Genomic DNA, 22,843 nt, shown 5'->3' with positions numbered 1-22,843 from the left:
ATCATTAAATTTTTAAATGTATTTGTCTGTACATATGCATATTTAGATTGTTAAAATACATTCACAAATGTATCATGATTTCACAAATATGTGTCTGTTATTTGAAAGATTGAACTGTTAAATTCAAATGTAATGCTATGGAAAAATATATAAAATGATTCTCATAAACTTTTTTTTTACATCAAATAATTATTATTATTACGGCTATTTAGGGCGATCGTGGCTGAAGAGTTGGCAGTTCGCCTTGTAATCAGAAGGTTGCCGGTTCGAGCCCCGGCTCGGACACTCTCGGTCGTTGTGTCCTTGGTCAAGACACTTCACCTACCGCCTACTGGTGATGGCCAGAGGGGCCGATGGTGCGATATGGCAGCCTCGCCTCTGTCAGTCTGTCCCAGGCATGCAATCCATTATTATTTAAACCAACTGTTAACTGTATATTTCTGTACATTTAAGTATTATTATTCATATTGCCACATTCATTGACCTTGTTTATAGGTAATTTCATTGTTTAATCACATTAACATGTTCCTAATTTCATGTTTAAAAGCACTTGAAAAAGGCAAAATCCCATGTAAAATTAGGGCAACAAACTGTATTGTCATTACTGAAAATTACCGTATTTTTATGAGAAAGTTATTTTCTGTTATTTTCTGGTATTATTTTGGCGCCCCAGCTGCCGGAATATTACTGTTTTTCTAATATTTTTTTTTAACAGTGCATGTTAAATGCATTTTAATGGTTTAGTACAACTTTGGGTTCATTCGGTCAACATTACATGCACAGGTGAGCTTGCAGGGCTCAGTTGGTATGGCGCAGTGTCGTTAGTAACGGGGTTAAGAGTTTATTGTTGCGTTTGTAAATCAGGCAGCGGAGGCGACGTCTGGGTTCAACACTTTATTTTAGGCTTTACAGCAGCACTCCATCTTGGTTAACGCGCTCTACTTTCTTCTTCTCTCCTCTCTCTTACCCAGCCTCATTAGCGGCACCCCTGGTCTGACAGGGTAACAGCATGTACTAATTTGCTCCTTTTATTATAGAACCTTGTAAACACAACATTTATGTCATGCAAAAAATTTACTAACTCACTGTACGTGTAATACACTGTGGCACCGGATGTTTAAAAGTGTTCATCGTACTATACAGTCTCGTGAAAAGTGTGACCTGATTTGCAGCTGTCATATAAACAGCCTGCACACAAAGAATCACACAAACCTTGTTCAGTTATGTAACCCCCTGTTGTGTAAGCATGCATACCCCATCGAGTGTGATGGGGCTCATTCTTTAATGAGCTCTGAAACGCATTAATTCAAACAGATATCTGTTTATTCTCAAAATAAACAGATCGATGTGAAGTAGTTGTGTAAAAAAGTTCTTCTCCATTTGAGATTAAACATATGGTGTGTAATCATGTAAACAATAATGAATGCGAGTTGTTTTGAGAAATTCTGAGGGTGAAGGATGTAGGATGATATGCTCTATTCACTCTATAACTTCTGATAATAACCCATGAGGAAAAACACTTGTCAGTGATGAGGAAGAAGGACTTCCTTTAAACACTGAGTCCTGAGCTCAGGAAAGGGTAGCCATCTGTCACAAGCAGTCGGGCAGAGGGAGGAAAGAGCAGTTTTTTGTTTTTTTTAAGTGGAGCAAAGGGAGACAACAAACAGCAAGTAGCACCAATGTCAAGGAAAACTACAGAAGAAAGAAGAGAATGGTTATTGACACACTGGAATTTAAAAGTATCGGGATCATGGAATCATGGAAGTCCCAAAGCAGCCTGAGCAGCATAACTAAGGGATGATCCAGGGTGACCTGATGAATCGCTAATACTAAGTTTTATAAGACGAGGAAAGTTTTAAGTCTAATTTTGAAAGTAAAGAAGATGTCTGTTTCCAAAACCCAAACTGTGAGCATGCTCCGCAGGACAGGACTATGCCTCACATTCTTCCTTTGGAAACTAAGAACCACAAGCACGCTGTCTGAGAGAGAAGTGCACTGTGAGGCCTTTGAGAGATAATGGGGCCTGATCATTCAAGGCTTTATACGTGAGAAGAAGGGTTTTAAATTCAATTCTAAATTTACTGAAGGCGAAGAGAAGCTAATGTTAGACAAATATAACCTCCCTTTCTCGTTTCTCATGCAGTAGCATTTTGGATCAAGCATTTCAGTGAGCTTTTAGGAAAACCCAACAACAAGGAATGAGAGCAATCCAGCCTTAAAGAAATAAATGCACAAACTAGTTTTTCTGCATCATTCTGAGACAGGATGTTCTTAATTATGGCAACACTGCACATATGAAATGAGCCGGTACTAGATATTTGTTTACCTTGCAACTTAAAGACATCCACATAATAATGCATGAGTCAAATCTGATTATACTGTAAATCTGTTTTTGCTTTTAGATTCATTTGCAAGTGTGTCAGTTAGCAACTGTCAATTTGAGTGCACCGAACAAAGGGATAAGTGCATGACGTTCGTTTCTACTCTATTGAAAAAAAGGACTGTCCTCCTTCGGGTGATATGCAGGCAAAACATGTGGACATGAGCCACACAGCAAATACACTGAGTTTGTAGTAGTAAAAATATCCGTTCATGGTCATGTGGTGGGTTCTGCTATTATGCAGGTGCAGTAAATCATATTTGCAGCATAAAGGTATCCCGCTTGCAGTGTGACCTTGAGGAGAATGTCTACATTGCTGCTCAGAAGGCACAACACGGCACTCAGGTGTGATATCGCTCTAGCTTCGCAGACCACATTCACATCTGGAGAAACTACAGCGCGAGTGTGCTTTTACTATTAGTCAAAGCTGTAGCAGTGGCTGTATTACAGCATTTACTGGGGTAATTGAAAACGCAGCATATGTCTGCCATTAAACTGACATAAGCAGATGAGCCGGTCCCTGTCACAGCTGAGGATGTACCACCCTGTGAATGAGCACAGTTCGAACGCCATGGGCCTGGCTCCATTCACGGTAACATTAATAGAAGGCTTGGTGTCTACAGAGAGCACAAAGCATCACTGGCACGTCACCCGCAGCAAATGTATCTTAGTCATTCCCAGTTTTTAGGTCTGAGTGCGAGTTTTTTGGTTTCCCAGATGTTCGTACTGCACGTGTTCACTAGCACATGTACTAGTGCTAGTTTTACTGTTCCTGTTACCCCAGGCACTTTGAGGGGCGGGCTGCTGCATGACTGCACCATGTGCAGTGCAGTAGACTGGCTTCTGTATATTATGCATGCAATGGAGACTTACTGCCATCTAGTGACAAAAACAGCAATATTTAAATAGAATAAAATATTAAGAAAAGGCAAAACAACTGTTCACTGGTGGTTCACTCAGTCTGAAAAATCAAATATGATCAGTTTTGATCACCTTTAATTTACAAATGTATTTTATTCTGTACATTACAAAATATCCAGTGGTACCATTTGTATATGATAAAAAAAGGAAATAAATTAAATACTGAAACAATCACCGTAGTCAAAGTATAACAAATGAGCAAAATTGTCATTTGATTAAATTGTTTTCATTCCATCAACTCAGTTCATCACAAGAACCGAAAAACAACAAGCACCAAGACTAGACATCGACTGATAAAACCAGTTTGCTGCAGCTGTCTTAACACAAACAGCTGGATTGCTGTTTGTGTTAAGACAGTTTTTTTCTATTTCAGAATTTTATTTATTCGTTTATTTATCTAGTGAGTTGAATATTCTTAAAAAAAAATGCTGACCCACATCACCAAAGCAAAAGAAAAATTGGAAAGCGGTTAAATCACTCTATTTTTTTTACTTTAGAAAAAAAACACACATAAGGTGCCAGGATTGTCACGTTCAGCAAAATTCACATATCCCAGCGCAGAAGGCACATTAAGATCTGAGTCAGATGACCCCCCAAAAAATGGAGATGAATGTGTATCATAAATGTGGATGCAGGTAGAGAATGGTTCCCGAATCCTCCAGTCTTTTTAAGGCTTCAGCTTCATGATTGAGGTCGTGGTAAGAATTCTGTAACAGAGCGGAGGAGCATTAGTATTCCAGGAATGTAAAGCTTTGCCAGTGAGTGTGTTAAAACACAAAGTATATCACTACAGGTGGCCGTGCACCTTCATAGACTTCATGGTGGCATATCCGTAGTAATGGATGGGCTGTTGCTGTTGGCTCTTTGAGCGAGGGTATCCGAATCCAGCAACGTGGACCACGTCACAGTAGTTGAGAGCAACAAAGATGGCAAGTATACCGGTGGTAGGATGCACTGGGATCTGCAACAAGCAAGAGATCATGACAGCCCACTTCTTCCTGTACCTTCCTATACCCCAAATAAAAGAGCTGAAAGATTTTTACCTTGCACACCTGAATAAAAACAAGTAAAAAAAACAGGTTTGTACAAATCAAATTAACTTTATAAAAGGAGAGTTACTTAAAGCATGAAAAAAATGTACATGCTGAGCTTTGCTGGTTGTGCAAAAGAGGTTATGATGTAAAAGCAATCTCCAGATGGCTTTGGAACTGAAACTTAAAAGATGCCTCTGATTTCACCACTAGATGGCAACAGAGGGAAATTGCAGATTTACATGCGTTTATTTACACAAGCATTTCCATGTGCAGTATTCAGTCTCATGCCTAACTTTACCGAATCACCCACATGGCTTATGCAAACACAGTTTTGTTTCTATGTTTTTTATTTCAACCACGTCCTCTTCCAGTAGAATTTAAACTTGTGCACAACAATCAACTTAAACTCTTAAAAACAGAAAAACTAGAGTATTTTCACATTTTATTTTGAAATTCAGTTGCAGCTCTGAGACTGTTGTTCTCAAGCAAAGTACTGCTGTGTTTTCAAGCAGAGTGATTCAAAGCATTTAAACCCTCCGCCTTTTACAGTAAATTAGTCTTTTTCACAGTAATCGAGAGGAAGGAAAGGAAAAAATTGTATATGTGAAAAATTGATGGTTACTGCATGCATAAAGCCTCTGCCATAACATAAAATGGACATATGCAGAGTAAACATGGGTGTGCCATGGTAAAGGATGAGTTTAATGTCTAAAGTCCTTGTGACAGAGATATACCTAGTCCTGCAAGTGAAAATGCTGAAGCTTATCACTAATGCACAGGTGCACACACACTAACCTGCAAAGGCTTTAGTGTGGCTGCAAGTTAATTACAAAGACATACAAAACTCAAGATTTGGCTGAAAGCTGGTCTGTTGTGATGAAATCCAGGTGGACTAATTCTATAAAAAGGACAGACTAATTCCTACAATTCGATTCCAGCTCATGACCTTTTTTCCTGTGTATCCCGACAGAAAAACAGCCCACAAACAGCGGTGACATACATTTCCCTTCACATTTAGTGCATGTCACATTCCTTAATTGGCTTTTGCTTAAAAAACAATGACGAAAGAACATGCAGGAGGCAAATCTCCTCGCCTGCTGATATTTTCTTTTTGCCTCTTTAAGGAAAAACTAAAACTCAAGGTAATGTGAGATTTAATGAGAGGAGACATGTTTGTTGTGTTATTCCCGGCTAGCTCTTTCTGTCCACAGAAATTCCCCTCTGCTGTTTGCCACTCCCTGTATGACTGACTATGATTACGCGTGCTCACAGAGGCAAGAAGAAGAATTATTTCCATATGACCTGAAGACAGAGAAACTCTACTTCACTTTTCAAAATAAAACCCACATTACCAAAAACCTTTTATTCTTCATCTTTCCAAATCATCATCAAATTCCTTCTGTGAGAGTCATGAAAGGAAATTTTTTTTCTTATGCAATGCTCCATTGGTAAATGCACCAGTGTACATTAGCCTACTTCCAATATGTTTTTCTTTTTCTAGTAAGGGGGCTTACTGAATGTCTAAACCAACAGATCTCAAACTTTTTTCTGGCACGCCTCCCTTCAGGAGTCAGAAAACATTAACACCTCACTGTTTTTCATCAAAAGTTAACAATGAAAAAGTATTTAAGCTTATTTAGTGAAATGTCAGCACAACAGCATCTGCAACCTCTTGTTTCTTAAAAAAACCATCCTGATATCAAAATAAAGTTAACACTTGTGAGCCTTAATCACATCACAGGTGTAAGCATCACAGCAGGCGACACTGTGTCAAAGTAACTGAGGATGGAACACAGAAAAAGATGAAGAACTCTTTCCTGGCCTAATTTTTTTGTGTCTCCTATAGCATATAACACCCCCTCTGAAAACATGCTGCAGTAGATCAAAAACTGAAGAAAACCATGACTCAGCAGATGGACATTACCCGTGAAAAGATCAATGCAACTGAAGTGAAACAGAGCAAAGTTACAGAAGTTTGATTAGAGACATAGCTAAGCCTTTTGCAAATTAGCAAAATTTGGCACCACCTGTGAGAGCTGATATTTCTTCGGTATTGAAAAGCAGAAATTTGACTTTCTTGATTTCTTGCTGTAGGTCACTTCCGCAAAACAAAAAAATAAAAAAGCAGACAGCCGTACTCTAACAAATTCTAGATTAGTGCGTAATGCGTCCATGCGTAAAGAATCGAATATGGCAGAAAGTAGGAATTTATGACAGGAAACTGCTGTTGAAACACACTGGGAGATGGAGCTGTGCAGGAAATGCGATTGTATCACGGTGGATTTTTTGGTAGCAATACAACACAGGTAAGACAGACATGCTAGTGTTTTTCAAACGTGAAGTGTAGTTTTGGTCTTCTTTTGCTGCTGGCTCAGTGAATTTTGGTCGGGTCATGATGAAACTTGCACTTTTGGAATCGGTGAGATCTGTGCATTCACCAGAAACATTGTTTGTCTGTGTGCATGCTGTCAGATTTGCTGTTTTATCTATGTTTGGTGGTCATGGAAACGGTTTTGTGAACTTTAGCTAAGGGTCTGATGTTTCTGTGATACTGCACATGTCTCTATTTAAATAACAGACCTGGGCACAGCCTGTGAAACTAGTTAATGCTTTCAGTTTCTTGTTTGTTTAACCAGTTCATATTTTTCTTTGAAATTCAGCCGCTTATTTGCCCGTACACTCAGGATGAATGCACAGGCGAAATTTAGGAGGTGTATACCCTGCTTCATATGACCGTTTGTACCCTGGGAATGTTGAACTGCTTCCAGAGGAATAAAATGCACTCAATTAACTAAAATGAGCACATGGATAAAAGCTGAAGTTTGCTGTTTTTTATTGACACAATGTCAAAAAGGAAGGACTTAAAGACATAATTGTTGCGCCCCATCAAATAACACCATACCATCCATACACACACAGAGACAGACAGAGGTTAAGAAAGAATAACGCCAAGGTAAAGATGATGCGGCAATAAGCAACAACATGCAAATCAACCTGATTGTGATTACTCTCCGAGCAAGCAACATAGTTACGCATGTTGACATAAACAGCATAGTATTTCCACGTTAAGCTTAACAACTGATATATTGAGCCACAGCTGGACTGGCCATCGGAGTTCCATACTGAGGTGAAAAGGAAGCGATTTGTCCCGTACTTCAGCTAGAATTAAAAAATAGACACAAAGCTGGAGTTATTCTGTCTTTGCTGCGCAGTTGCATCTACCTCTCTCATTCGCTCCCCCTTCCTCTTCTGTTATTACTTCAAACATGAAACTGATCAATGATCAGCTGATCGGCTTTTCTACCACAAGTCCCGTCTTTCTTGTTTGTTTATCGCCCACTTTGAGCTAGAAAGGGGAGACCAGCGGATAAACAACAGCAGCACGTTTAAGCGTGATAAGCTGTTGTTAGAATTTATTTAATATTACTTTCTAGTATCAGCTGATGTTTGCTGGAGCCACAGCTGTAAAAGCTGCTGGTCATGATATCCGTTTGGATATGTGGTGAGAGGGAAACATGAAGATGAAACCAGGAGATGTCCTTACTAAATCATCAGAGCTGAACAGGTGATGGAGAAACAGGTTTACCTTTTAGGTGACATGAATGAGTTGAAGGGAAGTTATGAACTGTTTCTGAGAGACAAATAACATCAGGATCCTTTTCTGTGTAGCTGACAGCTGGTAACTGTGCAGGGGCGGGTCTAGCAAAGTGTTGTCGGGGGCCAGGTAGGGCATTAACAGGGAAAGGGGGGGACAAGGAAATACTTTTCTTTGTTATGTCATTTAAAAACTTTGAATAAATAATTATCTGAATCTTACAACAAAAGTGGTCATCTGATTAAATGTATAGAAATCCATTATTGTATATAGTAACTAATAAGTCTAATATACACCCTAGTAAGCTATAGTACTTTTTCCTTTGGGAAGGTACCATCTGTGCAGTCTGCAATTCTGTTGAAGAAAAATGTTGAATCTATTTAATTATTGTAGAAAAATAATTGATTTCTGTGCATTTGTTTTACACTTGCATTAAATTAAAGTTGGTTACATCGATTAAGGGCGGCGGGTGGTTCCCTAATATTTTTGCTGGGAGTTGGCAACCCTATTAGTTAGGTAGGTAAGTACTCTTTAAAATACCAGAATAGGGAGGATGGTGTAGGTTTAAATTTATTAGACTGATCAGTGTTGCTGAACTATAAAATGTTTTGGGTGGAGTGTATTTTTTGCATACAGGTATAACAGAATAGCTTCAGTCTCTTGTTTTTTAAAACTTGAGTATGAACTTATACAAAATGCAGCAAGATATTTATAAAATATCTTCTTTTTTTTCTTTTCCTTTTTTTTCTTTATTTTTAATTATAAGTTAAAAATGTGACAGCAAAGACAGTGTAAAAAGTTATACTACTGTTATGTTCAACTGCTGTCTCAATAAAAGAGATAATAGGAAAAAAAAAATATTTTTTGAAAAACAGTTTTATTGATTACAAAATACGCTATATCGGATTCATATCGGTATCGGCAGATATCCAAATTTATGATATCGGAATCGGTATCGGACATTAAAAAGTGGTATCGTGCCATCTCTAATAAACAGAAGGGGAAGACGCCGAAGGCTACGTGTGATGTGTGCAGCACTGTCTGAGGAAACAATCAGTCTGTCTTCACGAGGCTACAAGGCGCAAAACTGTCATAAAGTGTAAACAACAAACAAAGCTAAGTGGAAATAAATGGCATTGCATATTAAAACTATCGATAAGGGCAGGAAATATAAAGCAAACGTAAGAACTGAGCAATTCAGGACAAGGGCAGGAGAGCAAGTGCACACGAAGTCTTCTATTTGTAAGATAAGGTGCAAACAGTCTAATGCCCTCACATTCCCACCCAGGCAGAACAGAATCATCACCTGTGTGAACTGCTCGAAGGGAAGCTTCAGTGGAGTGCCTTTTTTGAAACCCATGTTGAACTGTGAAAACCTAGTTCCTCTTTTAAAGTAGGAAAGTGCCATTTAAAAGTTTATTCAGTGGTACAGCAGGGCTCAAGTGTGGCTTTTTTGATTGTTTTGCAACAGGTCAAACTGGCATCCGGTATTCAATGAATAATCAGCACAGCTGCTCAATGGGTGCTGATAACTCTACTTCTGGAGATGTTTAAAAGAAAGCCTACACACACACACACACACACCCGCATGCAGATGAGAGTGTTCATTTGCATGACTTGGAGAGCTTAAGTGCCCTCAGGGTTAATTTTTAGCAAAACAAAGGTCTGTCTAAACAAATGTTCAGTCGATTGTAGCAACAGAGAAAGGAAGTTGTTTGCGTAGCCTTGTCGAGAATCTGAAACACAGTTTTTGCCACTGCACAGAGCATAAATCTCTGTCAGCGCAGAAACTGTTTTTATTAGCCTCGTGTGGTTGGCAGCAACAAGGCATATACTAGAGCTCCGCAGTGGCCTGGCACATATTTTGAATTTAGGCCCATGGATCCCTGATTAGAGATGGGAGTGCATGCCGTTACTACTGCAAGCACATCTACTTCAGCTCAACACAAGTTTGTGCTTGTGTCGAACGTGTGACAGATAAACGTGTGTAAACTCAGAAGTGTGATCAAAAGCGGAGAAAAAGAAACTCAGAAGTGTGATCATGTGTAAGGGTTTTTGCCGTTTTCGCTACACTTGTTGAAGGTTTCCCATGGAGTCGGTAACCTGAGGGAAACCGGTGATGCCAAAACGCAGGAGTTCCAAAATGAGACGAAGCGTATCCAACAGCAACACAGAGTCAGGGCGTGCCAGATGCACATTTCTGTCATGTTCAGGAATGTGTACAAAATGTCATGCTTACAGCCCTGAATAAACATCATTCAGGTGCTACTTGAAAACTTTACTGCCTGCAGGCCCCAGTTCTCCCACCACATCATCCCACCATCCCTCTCCTACTGCTGCCTCCCAGCCCTTCCCGTACAAGCTGCGCAGATGGTACAGAGCTCCTGTCGAGTGAGCCCGCTGATCGCCTGCAGGATCTCTGCCTTCCCGCTCCTCACTCTTCTCTTGCAGCGAACCAACTGTGTTTGCACCGCAATCTGAAATGGTTACGCCCATTGTCAAGTCTTTGACAAAAAGGTCTCAGAAGAGGGGGAACAACCAGAACCAAAGCAAAACTTGGCTCAAGATCCACATCGGCATCGATCCCCACCAAACACACAGAAAGCCACACTTGGCAGATGAGATGCAATGGGCCAATAAAAATGCTGTTTCACTCCAAGTGGGATCCCGTGGTGTTTCAAAAACTGATCAACAGGAAAAAAAAGAAATGTCATGCATTGTGGATTCTCATTGCGCAACAGCTGTTTTCTCTTGAGTTTATGGGTTTAGAGCAATGCTTTCACTTTTACTTTTCGTGTTTTGATTCATCCATCTTGCGTTTCATTTGCCTTCTACTTTAAAAAGTCAAAGGGCATGCTCGGTGAAAACCAGCTAAACATTAAAATCGACTTAAAAGTTAGTGAAGGCCACAGTACAAAAGCAATAATCCGCATCACAGATAAGCACACTGGGAACTGCCTTTTACCTTTAAAGACACATAATAAGAAAACAATATTTTGGCTTTTCTTCCCCCCCAAAAATAAAATAAGCCAATTATTTTCCAGGGAACCACCGATTTATCCTAAAAGATATGAGACTCTTATCTTGCAGTGAGATACCAGGACACCAAGCAGAAGCTAACTGTCACCAAATTCACAGTAATTGCACCCACTGCCAACATTTCACCAACTAGATTTCAGCAGAAACGCCTCTTACAATAAACTGTTTACCACAGAGGTCATGACGGATCATTCTGAGGAGCTGTGCCTAATCAGCGGAGGCTCCATTCACCCTTGTTAACATTCATGTGGGAAGCAGTGAAAGGTCAGAAAAGAAGAACAGAAGCATAAGAAAAAGAGCGCAGAAGAGGAAGGAAAGTCTGCCGCCGACGATGCCAGAAATTCTTGGTAATGCAACATCCCCACCACAATTACAGAGCAAGAACTTATGATTAAGTAAGAAATCGGACTGATTCGACTAAGGAATAAAGACAGTTTGGTTTGCATCTGCACTGAAACTTCTGCTACCACGAATTGAGATCGTGCATAGTCACGACTGTAAAATAACCAAACAAAAAACACTTAAGTGAAAGTGATCACTCACCTGTTTGCTCTTGGGGTGAAAATTGATCTTTAGCAGCTTGACTGCAGTCTGATGCAAGAAGTGTGGGTCCAGCACTCTAACTTTACTGGCTTCACCCAACCAAATTTGAGGAGGGGGCTTCCAAAAGCCTTTCCTGACCTGGCAAAGACAAAAAAACAGACAGGGTGTTTACAGACTGAGAGGGAAAACGGACACAAAAGGGATGAGATTTGCCCTTTTTTGGCAGAATGGAAGCATGCAAGGAGAGACGCATCTAAATCTCCCTCATGTTTGGAGGACACTAAGTCGATGTGCAAATTAGCGGGTAATGACCCTGCAACTATTAGCAGCAGGAGGCCGGAGGTGCCGTGGGATACGGAGTGAAGGATGCCTGCAATGGAAACAACATTTAACTCTGGAGAGTGCTGGCACTGCTCAAGTGGAACCTTCTAAGTATTTGTTCCTGATATGCAAGACAGACAAGCTGTAAAACTAAACAGAGTGTGTTCAGTTGAGGCAGAGAGGGGAAAGAACGCAAGAACGAAAGAAAGGGAGATGGCCGTTTGTGCGTAAGAGAGCCTGTGTTTGCATTCTCACACACATCCAGTACCCTCTTCTCATTGTAGAGGATCTCTTTGAGCCACCGTAGATCTTGCTGTTTGAAAGGCACCAGGACCATGAGGGTGTCGGGCTCATTGTCCAGTCCGGGGTTGTAGAAGGCTGACTCAGGATAGAAGAACCTCATGGTGGTCTTGTTCCCCACGTCTTCCTCATAGCCTCTTACCGGGGCATCATTCAACCTGAGGCAGGAATAAAATATGTAAATGTAAAAAATGTAAAAAAGGATTTTCAGAGCTGTTTTAGTCAGGATTAAAATTTTTGCAATTAGAAAAATGAGATTGATGTAAATGAGCATTGCATAACCATTATTCAGTGGATCATGAAATACTGCACTCGCCACCTTCAGCTAGCCTCTCAGAGCTTCAACCGATACAGTTTTTACATAAATGATTTAAGGTCTAATCGCATGTTTAAAGACACTGTAGGTAATATGGCCTTGAGCATTCATCCATTAGGTGATCTTTGCATGCAATGTTCACTGAAATCTGATAATACTCTAGGAGGAGTAACAATTCTTGTAAATCACATAAGCTCATGGGTCCTTCAGCCTGAAGGTGGCAATTCTTGATTTCTTGTGTTTTTGCAGATTTTGCACTTACATGTTGCAGATCATTAAACTAATTTTATCTATTAGACACGGACAACCTGAATAAGTAAATGTGGCGGAGGTGTGGTCTGTGGCTCAGCTGCAGGGGAGGGGTGGTGCAATGAGCTCAAGAGGCAGTGCCAGGGAGGCTGGAGGGACAGGTGAGCATGATGGAAACTAGGGAGGTTTCTCCCTTTTTATATAGTGAGGTCGGAGACCGGAGGGAGAGAGACTGCTGGAAAGCTGTCGGACATGTGTGAGTGTGCCGAATCCAGCGACGATAAACAAGTATTACACAATAAAGTCTGTTAAGCCACATGGAACAGTGTGTCGGTCCTTTTTACAGTACACCATGCAGGTTTTTAGTGATAATTTCATTTAAGTGAAAAGGTTATCCAAACCTGTTATCTTTGTCACACCTTAAAATTTGTTTGATGACCTGAGCAATGTAAATCTGACACAATATTTATGTATGCAAATATGCTTTTTCACAGAACTTTAAGCTGACGCACAAACTCAACAGCTATATCCTTTATTGCCGCAGCACAGATAGTCCATGACCATCTCTTTAGTTTCTGACACATTAATGTGCAACAAGGACAACTTGCAACACGTTTCTGATCAAGGTCCACTCAGCAGAGATGCAATCACTGAGACTTCTGCCAACATAAATATGAGGTGTACAGCACAAATAAAACTGGAGAAAACGCACTTCTGTGGTGAGCCAGTGGACAATGGCAGATAAAACATGATTCACCAACATGTCACACCGCAATCAGTCTTATAAATAATAAGAAGTCTTCAAGCTATAATGTTATAGCGTTTAGCTATTGCGCACTAGGCTATTTGTATTGCCCAGGGATCGAACAGTCTAAGAAGTGCACGGTTCTTCACACTGTCTAGTGTAGTAATTCATAAAACCTATTGTTTTATTTATTTAATGTTTGTTCAAAGCATGTCATCAACAACTGGGTTAAATATAAGTTTCCCAAACTTGTATTAAATATTTGCAGCAGCATTAATTTTGGTGTATGTGTAAAGTCGCACCCAGATATGTCGTCTACTGACAGATATTATCTATCACACGATTAAGAGCTGGGGGAAAAAATTAAATAGTTTAAAAACGTTGCCCCTGAACGGCATGACGTTGTTCACAGCCTGAAATTCAACACCTCATTCAGTGAAATAAAAAAATATCTGTGTTTCATTACTTAACAAATTATTAATAAAAGGAAAAAAAATACAACATAACTCTATAGTTGACAAATTCAACAGGACAGTAGCACAGACCGAGAACATTAAATTATTAGCAAGCACTTTGAGAACTTAATTCTCAACGGGCTTTTAAGAAGTCAAGCAGTGTTTCCATGACAGAAAAAAAGCCGGATGACGTCAAAATCTCAGGCATGCATTGAATTCTGAGAGTCAATAACCTGACTTGGCTGGAAAACCATTAGAAGAGAGTGAGAGACGTGAGGGGAGGGAAAGAGGGGGGTTTGGGGGGGAGTGCATTGCGGCCAGGCCTAATTCTGGCTGTTTGAAAGAGGCTTAAAAAAACTCAGAATGCGGTCGTTCATTCCAAAGCAGTAAAGTCAGATCTGCAAGATGCCTTTGTCCCTGAGTAAACTCAGTGCTTTCTTTTCTGCTTTTAAAGAACCTGATTTGACCCAAACTTAGCCTGAGAGGACGGCTCTGTGTCAGAGTCACATGGTTATACAGTCTACAGCTAAGTGAATTAAACCCTATTTATAGAGGCTAAGGGAAAAAAGAAACCAACACATTCTCTTTTTTAAAATGCAATAGCAATGAGTCCTAACTGCCTTGAAACATGGAAGTTTAAGTGCTCTCCTTTTAAAACCAACCTTGGACATGCTTTCTTCTGATTGGCTGTGTTTGATAAACAAAAGGGCAGAACAGCAGGTTAGCTGGGTTTCAATCCCTTCAACGAAAAGTGTAGATGACCTCACTAATGATATCGCCAACAGCACTATCCCTCAACCTGCATGTACATGCACCTATATTTGAAAGTCCTACATCTCCTAATTCGCGAGTTATTGCGCTCGCAAACTTGGGTATCCACCCAACCTGGCTGTCCACCAGGCGGGGTGATGACACTACCCCAAGCCTTTCAAGCTGAGGGGCTAAAGACTGTCAGCAATCAATTATTTAGAGCAGTCTGAAGTCTGAGCTTCTGGCTTAAAGGGATTTAAGCCATATACTGACTTCATTGTTTGAAACTTTTTAATCCAAGCATCCATCTAAATAATTGGATTTAAATATATGGCAGACATTTTCAAACACACTTTAACCCTACTGTTATTGCACAGTACAGCAAATAATTTAATAAAAACCATAATCGGGAAAAATGATTTCACTTTTGTGTGGAGTACGATCATTACTTACCGAATGACCACATCGTATTTATTAATGATGCTTCCCAGGGAGCTGTTTTTAATGGCAAAGCCGTTACCTATGACTACACAGGTTCTGCATTCAAGGCTGTGGAGAAAAACAACACAGGTTCACATTATCAATTAAATGTGGCAAATTTGTCTCCATCAAGGTTTCTCATCAGTCTTAAAATGAACATGTTTTGTTCAGGTACAAACAAAATGGCTCTCTGGAGACGAAAACGTATCATCACTACAGGAACAGCACGCGAGGGCGTTGATCGTTATAGGGAACAGTTATAGAGAGTGTTTTCACAGAACTCTGTGCAACCACGTTAAAAATCAAGTACAAGGGCACAGTTAGCATGTTAAACGTTAAAGTTCGTGACAGCACAATTAAAAAAAGACGGAACAAGTGTGGCTTGTTTGGAACGTTTGCCAGGAAAAGGCCTCGTCTTTCTAAAAAGAGCGTGGCAGCACAGCTTAGGTTTGCAAAGCTGCATTTAAACAAACCACAGGAGCTCTGGGACAATCCTTTGGACAGACGAGAACAACATGGAGATGCTTGGCCATAATGCACAGTGCTACATTTGGCAAAAACCAAATGTAGGACTGTGCCTGCAAACCTCCATGTTGTAAAGAAAAATGGACCAAATTTCCTCCACAACGATGTGACAGGTTTCAAGTAATTGCTGCTAAAGGCGGCTCCGCAAGCTGTTGAGTCATAGGGTGTTTCACAGGACTGCATAGTGTGTATTTGTTGGCACCAATCTTGGCCTACTCTATTTTGAACATGATGGCTTGAACTGGTAAAAATCAAATAAATTGTAAGATGGTCTAAAAAAGCAAAATGTTATCCATGATTGTGACGTTAAACTGATACGCTTTACTACTGTTGGCCAAGTTTGCTAAAGTGCGCTCAAACTTACTTTTCGATGTTGGCTGGCACGTGATAATTTGCAGTTACAGCAAGCACTTTTAGTAGCAACAGCTCTGGGAGGAAAAGTGAGAAATGGAGAAGTTCAAAAGTTAACTTGGTGAAAAAGCTACGGTTCAGCTGTATTAACAGTTTAAGATGTCATCTATTTAATCCCCAGTCCTGGTCCCAGTCAAAACGAGACAAATTTGCTCAAAGTGAGTGGGAAAAGCGGGGATTAATGTACAATGCAAGGTCAACATACCACTGCCCTTAATGCCATAAGGTAATGCCAGATCTGACAGATGCTCCCGCCAAAAGAAATCCTCCATTTTCATAAAGAGCTGCGTCCGTCTGCTAATGCTGCATGAGACATGTCAGAGCAGGATTTATAAGATGATACCACACAGTTTCACTGTACAGATGAGTTATGCTGCCAGAGGCTTTGTGGCTGGGAGAGCAAAGAAAACTGCTTCAAGTTTTTGTCTAAAATATTCAAACCCACACAATAGACAATACCATCTGTTCTGCCAAGCAGTACAGTGTTCAAGCTAGCACATAAAAAAGAAAAAAACGGCTTTGTAAACTTAACTGATGCACTAGCGTTACCAAATGTTCTGGTATCCATTAAGCAGGTAAGCCAGCCTCATTATAAGAAAATCACCAATTTACATGATGCCATTCAATAGCAATTTCCCTCATTAAAATCCTCCGCTGGCATTCCTTCACCATGGAGAGGGGAAAGAAAACAATAATGCTCACAGAGCCTGTGGAGTGAGACAAATGTGGCAGGTTGTAATATGTGAAACAGTTGCTCTTCTGTGCTCGCTCACTCCAGCTGTTTATAACCTACTGTCTTTGACAGTAAGTCTCTCAGGCATTTATTACTCTTGTGTGCCAACTAGCCCTCTGTAGGAGATCAGGATAAATCTCCGGGCAGGGAGTCTAATTAGAGAAATGTCACTGTAACTGCCTCGCAGGCTTCCTTGTGACTGACTCATGTTCAAATCCAAGAACAACAGACTGGCAACTCTGAACTGAACTGAACTCTTTTTCAGCTACACATCTTAACTCTTCCAAAGGTCAAAGGGCAGACGGTGGAAGGTCGACTGGGCTGAATAAATAAACAGTGACCTTGGATGAGGTTTGGCCAAACCACACATCCCCTTTTACTAATAGAGCAGAGCCAAGAATAAGGTGAGTAAATATACAGGTCGATAAACTGATAACAGACTAAAAGACAGATAACTGTCAGCATGTTAGAGAAGGTGAAACAGGGATTAGGCTAGATTCTAAACAGATATGTATATGTCATGAGCACATTGTTAGCCAAAATTAGTTTTTCACATTGACTCCCCCTCTCAGGCTTTTTATAAAGACATTCCACTGGAATGACTGAAACTTACTGTAACCATTATTGAGATGGAAACTCTTTTTTTAAACATAACTGCTGCTTCTTCTCTGTAAAATATGCTTTTCTGTCTGGTACAGAGCAGTCCAGTCTCAAGGAACTTGGCACTTTATGTTCAAATAAAAACACTGGCATGCACCACTCCTTTAATAAGCCAGTTTGCAAAAAAAAAAAAAAAAAAACAGAACACACAGACATGCCATTACTCACTTAAACTTAAGGCTCTCCCATTTCTTCTGGGTTAGCCAGCCACCACACAGCGACTTGCTACTGCTGGGAGACTTGCTGGTGCCTCCATAGCTGAAAGACAGTTGCCACAGCTGGCATGAAAACTATTGCTGAATCCATAAAAATGGAAAGTGGCAGTAATTTAGTCCAAAATGCTCAAAAAGTGCAAAAATTGCTATGTGTGAGGCTTTGGTTGACTAGCAGCTCAGACCACTTTGTGAATAACGTGGGCTGTCTTCTCAGATTTTAGTGACTCAGCGCTGGCTGGAAAATCCTGAGAAATGGGTATTACTGTGATTCTGTGACTCAATACCAGAGAAATTAAGCAAGAAAGAAAGACATGTTTGTGTTAGAGTGTGTGTTTGTTTGAGATTACCTCTGAATCAAGGCATATGAACAGTAGAACATGACAAAGGTGACGAAGAACAGGAGAACTGGGAGAAGCCTAGGCCACCATACTGGAGCAGACAAAGACAAAAACAGAAGCAAACATACCAGGGTATAAAAGTAGAGTCAGCTTCTGGCTACACCTGAGAGAAGATATTCAGTCTTCTTCTATGAAAATTATGTTTTTTGCTTTTTCTAACATGCCATTTTGAAACAGGTGTACGGGCAGTGCCAATGAAACCGATTTTCATGCAAATATCACTTTCCAAATTAAGACAAATGCAACAGCTCATAGGAAACTGTCCATCTGCTAGGATTTATTTTTAACAGCAAAGAGTGAAAATCACAAATTACGATATGATGTTCTCAAAAACAGTTTGAATCCTTTAAATACACCGAAAAAACAGAATGCAGTGACTTGCAAATCTCATAAACGCATATTTTATTCACAACAGAACATATAACAAATGTTTAAACTGAGATATTTTACTTTTAGAGCTCAAAAAGTCAGTGGTACTAAAAAGAAACAGCCGGGGAACATTTTGCAACTAATTAGGTTCATTGACAACATGTTAGTTACATGATTGGGAATAACAAGAGCATCTTAGAGAGGCAGGGTTTCACTAAGTAAAGCTGGGCAGAGGTTCATCAATCTGCAAACAAATCTGTCTACAAACGATTTCTGGAATTTTGAAAGTGTATATACAGGTTTAGGATCAACATACGCTCCAATCCAGACAATGTGTCTTTCAGGAAAGGTTGTGCATATTTTAGCAAGATGACGCTAAACCACATACCACATCTGTTACAACAGCTTCACAGCAGAAGAGTACATGTGCTGAACTGCACTCCGAACCTTTCACCAACTGAAAACATTTGACGCATCATGAAACCGAAAATACAACTAAGGCAAAGAAGAATAGAAACAAGGATACTACGCAGTGGTAAACACAGCTGTGACCCAACTTTTTTTGAACGTGATGCTGCCACCAAATTCAAAATGGCAAATTTCTAAGTTTCAACATTCATTATGTTTTCTATGTTCTATTGTGAATAAAATGTGGGTTTCATTGCGTTCTCTTTTTATTTACATTTTACATATCACATGTATGGAATGAGGGCTGTATTTGGGTATCGTTTGATATGCTGGACTTGTGTTTATGTGCATTGGGGAGCATTGAAAGTTTTCTATTTGTCTTTTTAACAACATCTCCATTAAATTACTCTAAAGATTGCTGTGCTTGGACTTCCTTCTTTCAGGTCCAGAGGCAAAGCTACACTGTGCAGTACACACAGGGTTTTTTCTTGGTAACAGGACTAATAGCGGGAAGTTTTGGGCAATTTAAGGTGTGATTAAATATTTTAAGCTTCATCTATAACAAGGCAGGGAACAATAAACCCAAGGAACATTAAAAGGAGAGTTTGGGAAGTAATTTAAACCACTGTCTTTCTGAGGGTTAGATAAGGACTCTATTTAATAATAAATTACAGCCAGTAAGTGCTGCACAGCGATTGAAAACAGATAAATATACTTAGCCTGACTCCAGTGGCACTGCTCATAAAAGCAAGTTATGCAAGTTTTAAATAATACGTTGTATATAGTGTTAAGAGTGGTTTAAGTGTAAAAATACATGTAATACATGGAAATTGCTATAAAATTCATTTAAAGCTAAAGTTTTTAAAGTGTAAACAGAAAAGCCAGTGACAGCCTTTGGTAACATTTTACAGTGGTCTGAAAAAGTGTTTCTGCCCTTCTTAAGTTTCTTATTTTTTGCATATTTGTCACACACTTATATGTTTCAGATAATTAAATATTAGAAAAAGATAACCGGAGTCAAAACAAAATGCAGTTTTTAAGCGAGAAAAGTTATCAAAACCTATTTGGTCCTGTGTGAAAAAGTAATTAACCCTGCCCCCATGTTAAATTGTGAATTAACTGTGATTAAACACGTTTTTTTGGAAAGCTGAGTTTCACTAAACACACTCAGGCCTGATTACTGGCAGATCTGTTGAATCAAGACATCACTTAAATTAAATCTGTCTGACACAGTGAAGCAGGCTAAAAAAGATCTCAAAAAAGCAACACAACATGCCACGATCTAAAGAAACACCTGAGAAACAAAGTCACTGACATCTATCAGTCTGGAAAATGTTACAAAGCTATTTCTAAGGCTTCAGGATTCCAGTGAACCACGGTGAGAGCCATTACCCACAAATGCAGAAAACTTGGAACAGTGATGAAGCTTCCCAGGAGTGACAGGCCGACCGAAAGAGCACATCGATAATTCATCCAGGAGGTCACGAAAGAACCCAGAACAAGATTAACGAACTGTAGGATTCACATGTCTCAGTTAAGGTTCACGATTCAAGAGAGGCACTCTCTTTTGGGAAGTTGGCAGCAGCTAACCGCTTGCAGACTGCAGTTTTCTGAACAGAAGAGATCCATGTACATGCTATTTTTTAATCATCAGTGCTTTAATAAATACACCAAAAGATGAAGAGTTTCGACTGGTAATTCCTGAGGGATCACTTTTTCACACAGGGTGATGTAGGTTTGGATTTTTGTCCCCTTAATAATAGACACCGTCATTTAGAAAAATGGCATTTTGTGTTTACTCGTCTTTGTCTAACATTTCAATTTGTTTGATGATCGGAAACATTTCAGTATGACAAACATACAAAAAGAATGAAATCAGGAAGAGGGCAAACAGGTTTTCACACCACCGTATGCGATCTGTGACTGTAACAGCTAAAACCCTGGGGAAAAAAACTAAAAAAATATATAAACTAGGACAAAGACCTAGAACACCTTCCTCTGAACAAACACAATTGAAAACAGCAGTTAATCATCAATCCTCTGGCACAACAATTGCAGCCATTTTGATCACTTTCAAACAACAAGGCCTGGACGGCTTTAACTAACACGATCTGTATACGGAGTATAGAAAGAATGGTAGTCACTGTTAAAAAAGTTGCAGCTGGTTTGAAGAAGTCTCACGGGTAACCAAATTGTTCTGATGATAAGTGATAATACTGATACATTATACAATATTCAACAAGTCCAGTTTTACCTCTCAGTATCACAATAAACAACCGTGAATTTAGTGCAAGAGTTAAAAATCCCAATCATCTAATTTGCTGTACACACAGAGAAAATCATAACAAAGATCTTAAGACAATAAGTTAAAAAAATGCAATGAAAATACAACAACAACAAAAAAACAAAAACAGACAGCAAAAAGACTTACTTTTAGTTGCCTTCTGGGACATCTTCACATGCTCGCCGAGCCTCTCATGACTTCACAATATATGTGATCACCCTAGTAGTAAGTACAGGAAGAAGAAAGCTCAAACATTTGCACGTCTCACTGTCTTTGCTGTAAAAATAACGTACTGGAAATGTGATCTGAAAGTGAACTGAGATGAAAACTAAGATCAAAACTAAGAGCATTTTGAAAAAATATGCAAATATTTTCAAACCATTTAGGAAAGGATCACAACACATTTCACAACTACAAGCAACAGTTAAAAATACTTTAATTTAAAATTAAAACACACAACAGTGCCCACTAGCTAAAAGCAAACCTATGCAAATAAGCCTCGAAGTGCTCAATTCAATAAAGTCCAGAGATTTCAAATGTATTGGTAGTGCACAAAGTTATTATAGTTAAAAACAAGTGAAAAAACATTTTAATGAACTAAAAAAACATAAAAATTAGACCTTTGAAAGACTCGTTAGAAAATATAAAACTTTCATAACTCTAACTCTTGTAACGTGGCAGTGTAACTCTTTATAACTCATAACTCTAATACTGCATTTCACAGCTCACAAACTCATCATCTGTTTTAGTTTTCAATGTAGAACAAAGTGAACCACCAACAGGTTTAGGTTAAAAGACCAAAATTACCTGTATGTATGGATGTAAGAGTTACAAAGGTTTTGATAAAACCTATGAAGAGGCAGCGTAAAAATGATACAATGTCAATCACTTTGATGGACTTCTCAAATCCAGAACCTGTCTCACTACTCTTAATGCAGTTCTCAAATCAGTAACTCATTTCCCCCCACTCATTTGCGTTTCTCGTTATTTTTATCTAGATATACTTTGCAACTAAAGATATATGTGTTATTATGATGACGCACTTCTTATGTGAATCTCGCAACTTTTAAAAACAGCTACAGAACTGTAGATACTGTAGATACTTTATTTCCTTATATATTTTTTCTCAATTGTTTTAGTGCGATTCTTACATCAGAAACATCATTCTCACCACTCTCCGTGCAGTTTTGAAAGTTATATAGTTGAGCTTTTTCCAAATGGTTTTATGCTTTTATTAAAAGGCACCTGAAGGACTTTCAGACCATGAGGAACTAAATGTAAATGTGTTTTACTCTCTGATCATGAATCGCTTTGGAAAAGACTGTCTGACGGGGTTAAGGTGATGATTAGGGCTAAGGTTAGGGTAAGGGCTGGAATAGAGGGCTGGAGTGTGTGTTACCGCGGCGAGCGGCATTCTATCGGATTCAAATGAGAATCCGGAGCGTATCATAACGACGTCAAAGGGTACCTTTCGCGTTACTATGAGATGCCTCGGGACGTGACAAATCGTCGGTATGTTACGCATTGGGAAAGAGAATGCTCTGGTCTGGAGAAAACCAGGCACCGTTCATCACCGCGGCAATGCCATCCTTACAGTGAAGCATGGTGGTGGCAGCATCATGCTGTGGGGATGTTTTTCAGCGCCAGGAACTAGGAGAATAGTGAGGGTAGAGGGAAAAATGAATGCAGCAATGTACAGAAACATCCTTCAT

At 39.5% G+C, this 22,843-nt stretch overlaps 1 protein-coding gene across 4 annotated transcripts in view; it reads right to left on the bottom strand.

The window, feature by feature from the left end:
- Positions 1–3,325: 3,325 nt before the first annotated feature.
- The window catches only part of st3gal4 (ST3 beta-galactoside alpha-2,3-sialyltransferase 4), a 31,857-nt gene continuing 12,339 nt past the window's right edge, over positions 3,326–22,843 (bottom strand). For 2 of the 4 annotated variants that reach the window (XM_031743606.2, XM_031743607.2), the window contains 10 exons: positions 21,279–21,350; positions 18,020–18,101; positions 17,626–17,715; positions 16,270–16,367; positions 16,018–16,081; positions 15,102–15,197; positions 12,093–12,291; positions 11,513–11,650; positions 4,107–4,262; positions 3,326–4,008 (listed from right to left, as the gene is read on the bottom strand). In XM_031743606.2, coding sequence (XP_031599466.1) covers positions 3,919–4,008; positions 4,107–4,262; positions 11,513–11,650; positions 12,093–12,291; positions 15,102–15,197; positions 16,018–16,081; positions 16,270–16,367; positions 17,626–17,715; positions 18,020–18,101; positions 21,279–21,300 — 1,035 coding nt within the window. In that variant the 5' untranslated portion in view covers positions 21,301–21,350 and the 3' untranslated portion in view covers positions 3,326–3,918. Of the gene's footprint in view, positions 4,009–4,106; positions 4,263–11,512; positions 11,651–12,092; positions 12,292–15,101; positions 15,198–16,017; positions 16,082–16,269; positions 16,368–17,625; positions 17,716–18,019; positions 18,102–21,278; positions 21,351–22,599; positions 22,782–22,843 lie in introns of all 4 variants that reach the window. The other 2 variants (XM_031743605.2, XM_039622295.1) reach the window with 2 other exon arrangements.

The sequence above is a fragment of the Oreochromis aureus genome, linkage group 14 (genome assembly GCF_013358895.1).
Source record: "Oreochromis aureus strain Israel breed Guangdong linkage group 14, ZZ_aureus, whole genome shotgun sequence".
Taxonomy (NCBI): domain Eukaryota; kingdom Metazoa; phylum Chordata; class Actinopteri; order Cichliformes; family Cichlidae; genus Oreochromis; species Oreochromis aureus.
The sequence above is the reverse complement of the archived record's forward strand: the minus strand, read 5'-3'. Positions and strand labels throughout refer to the sequence as shown.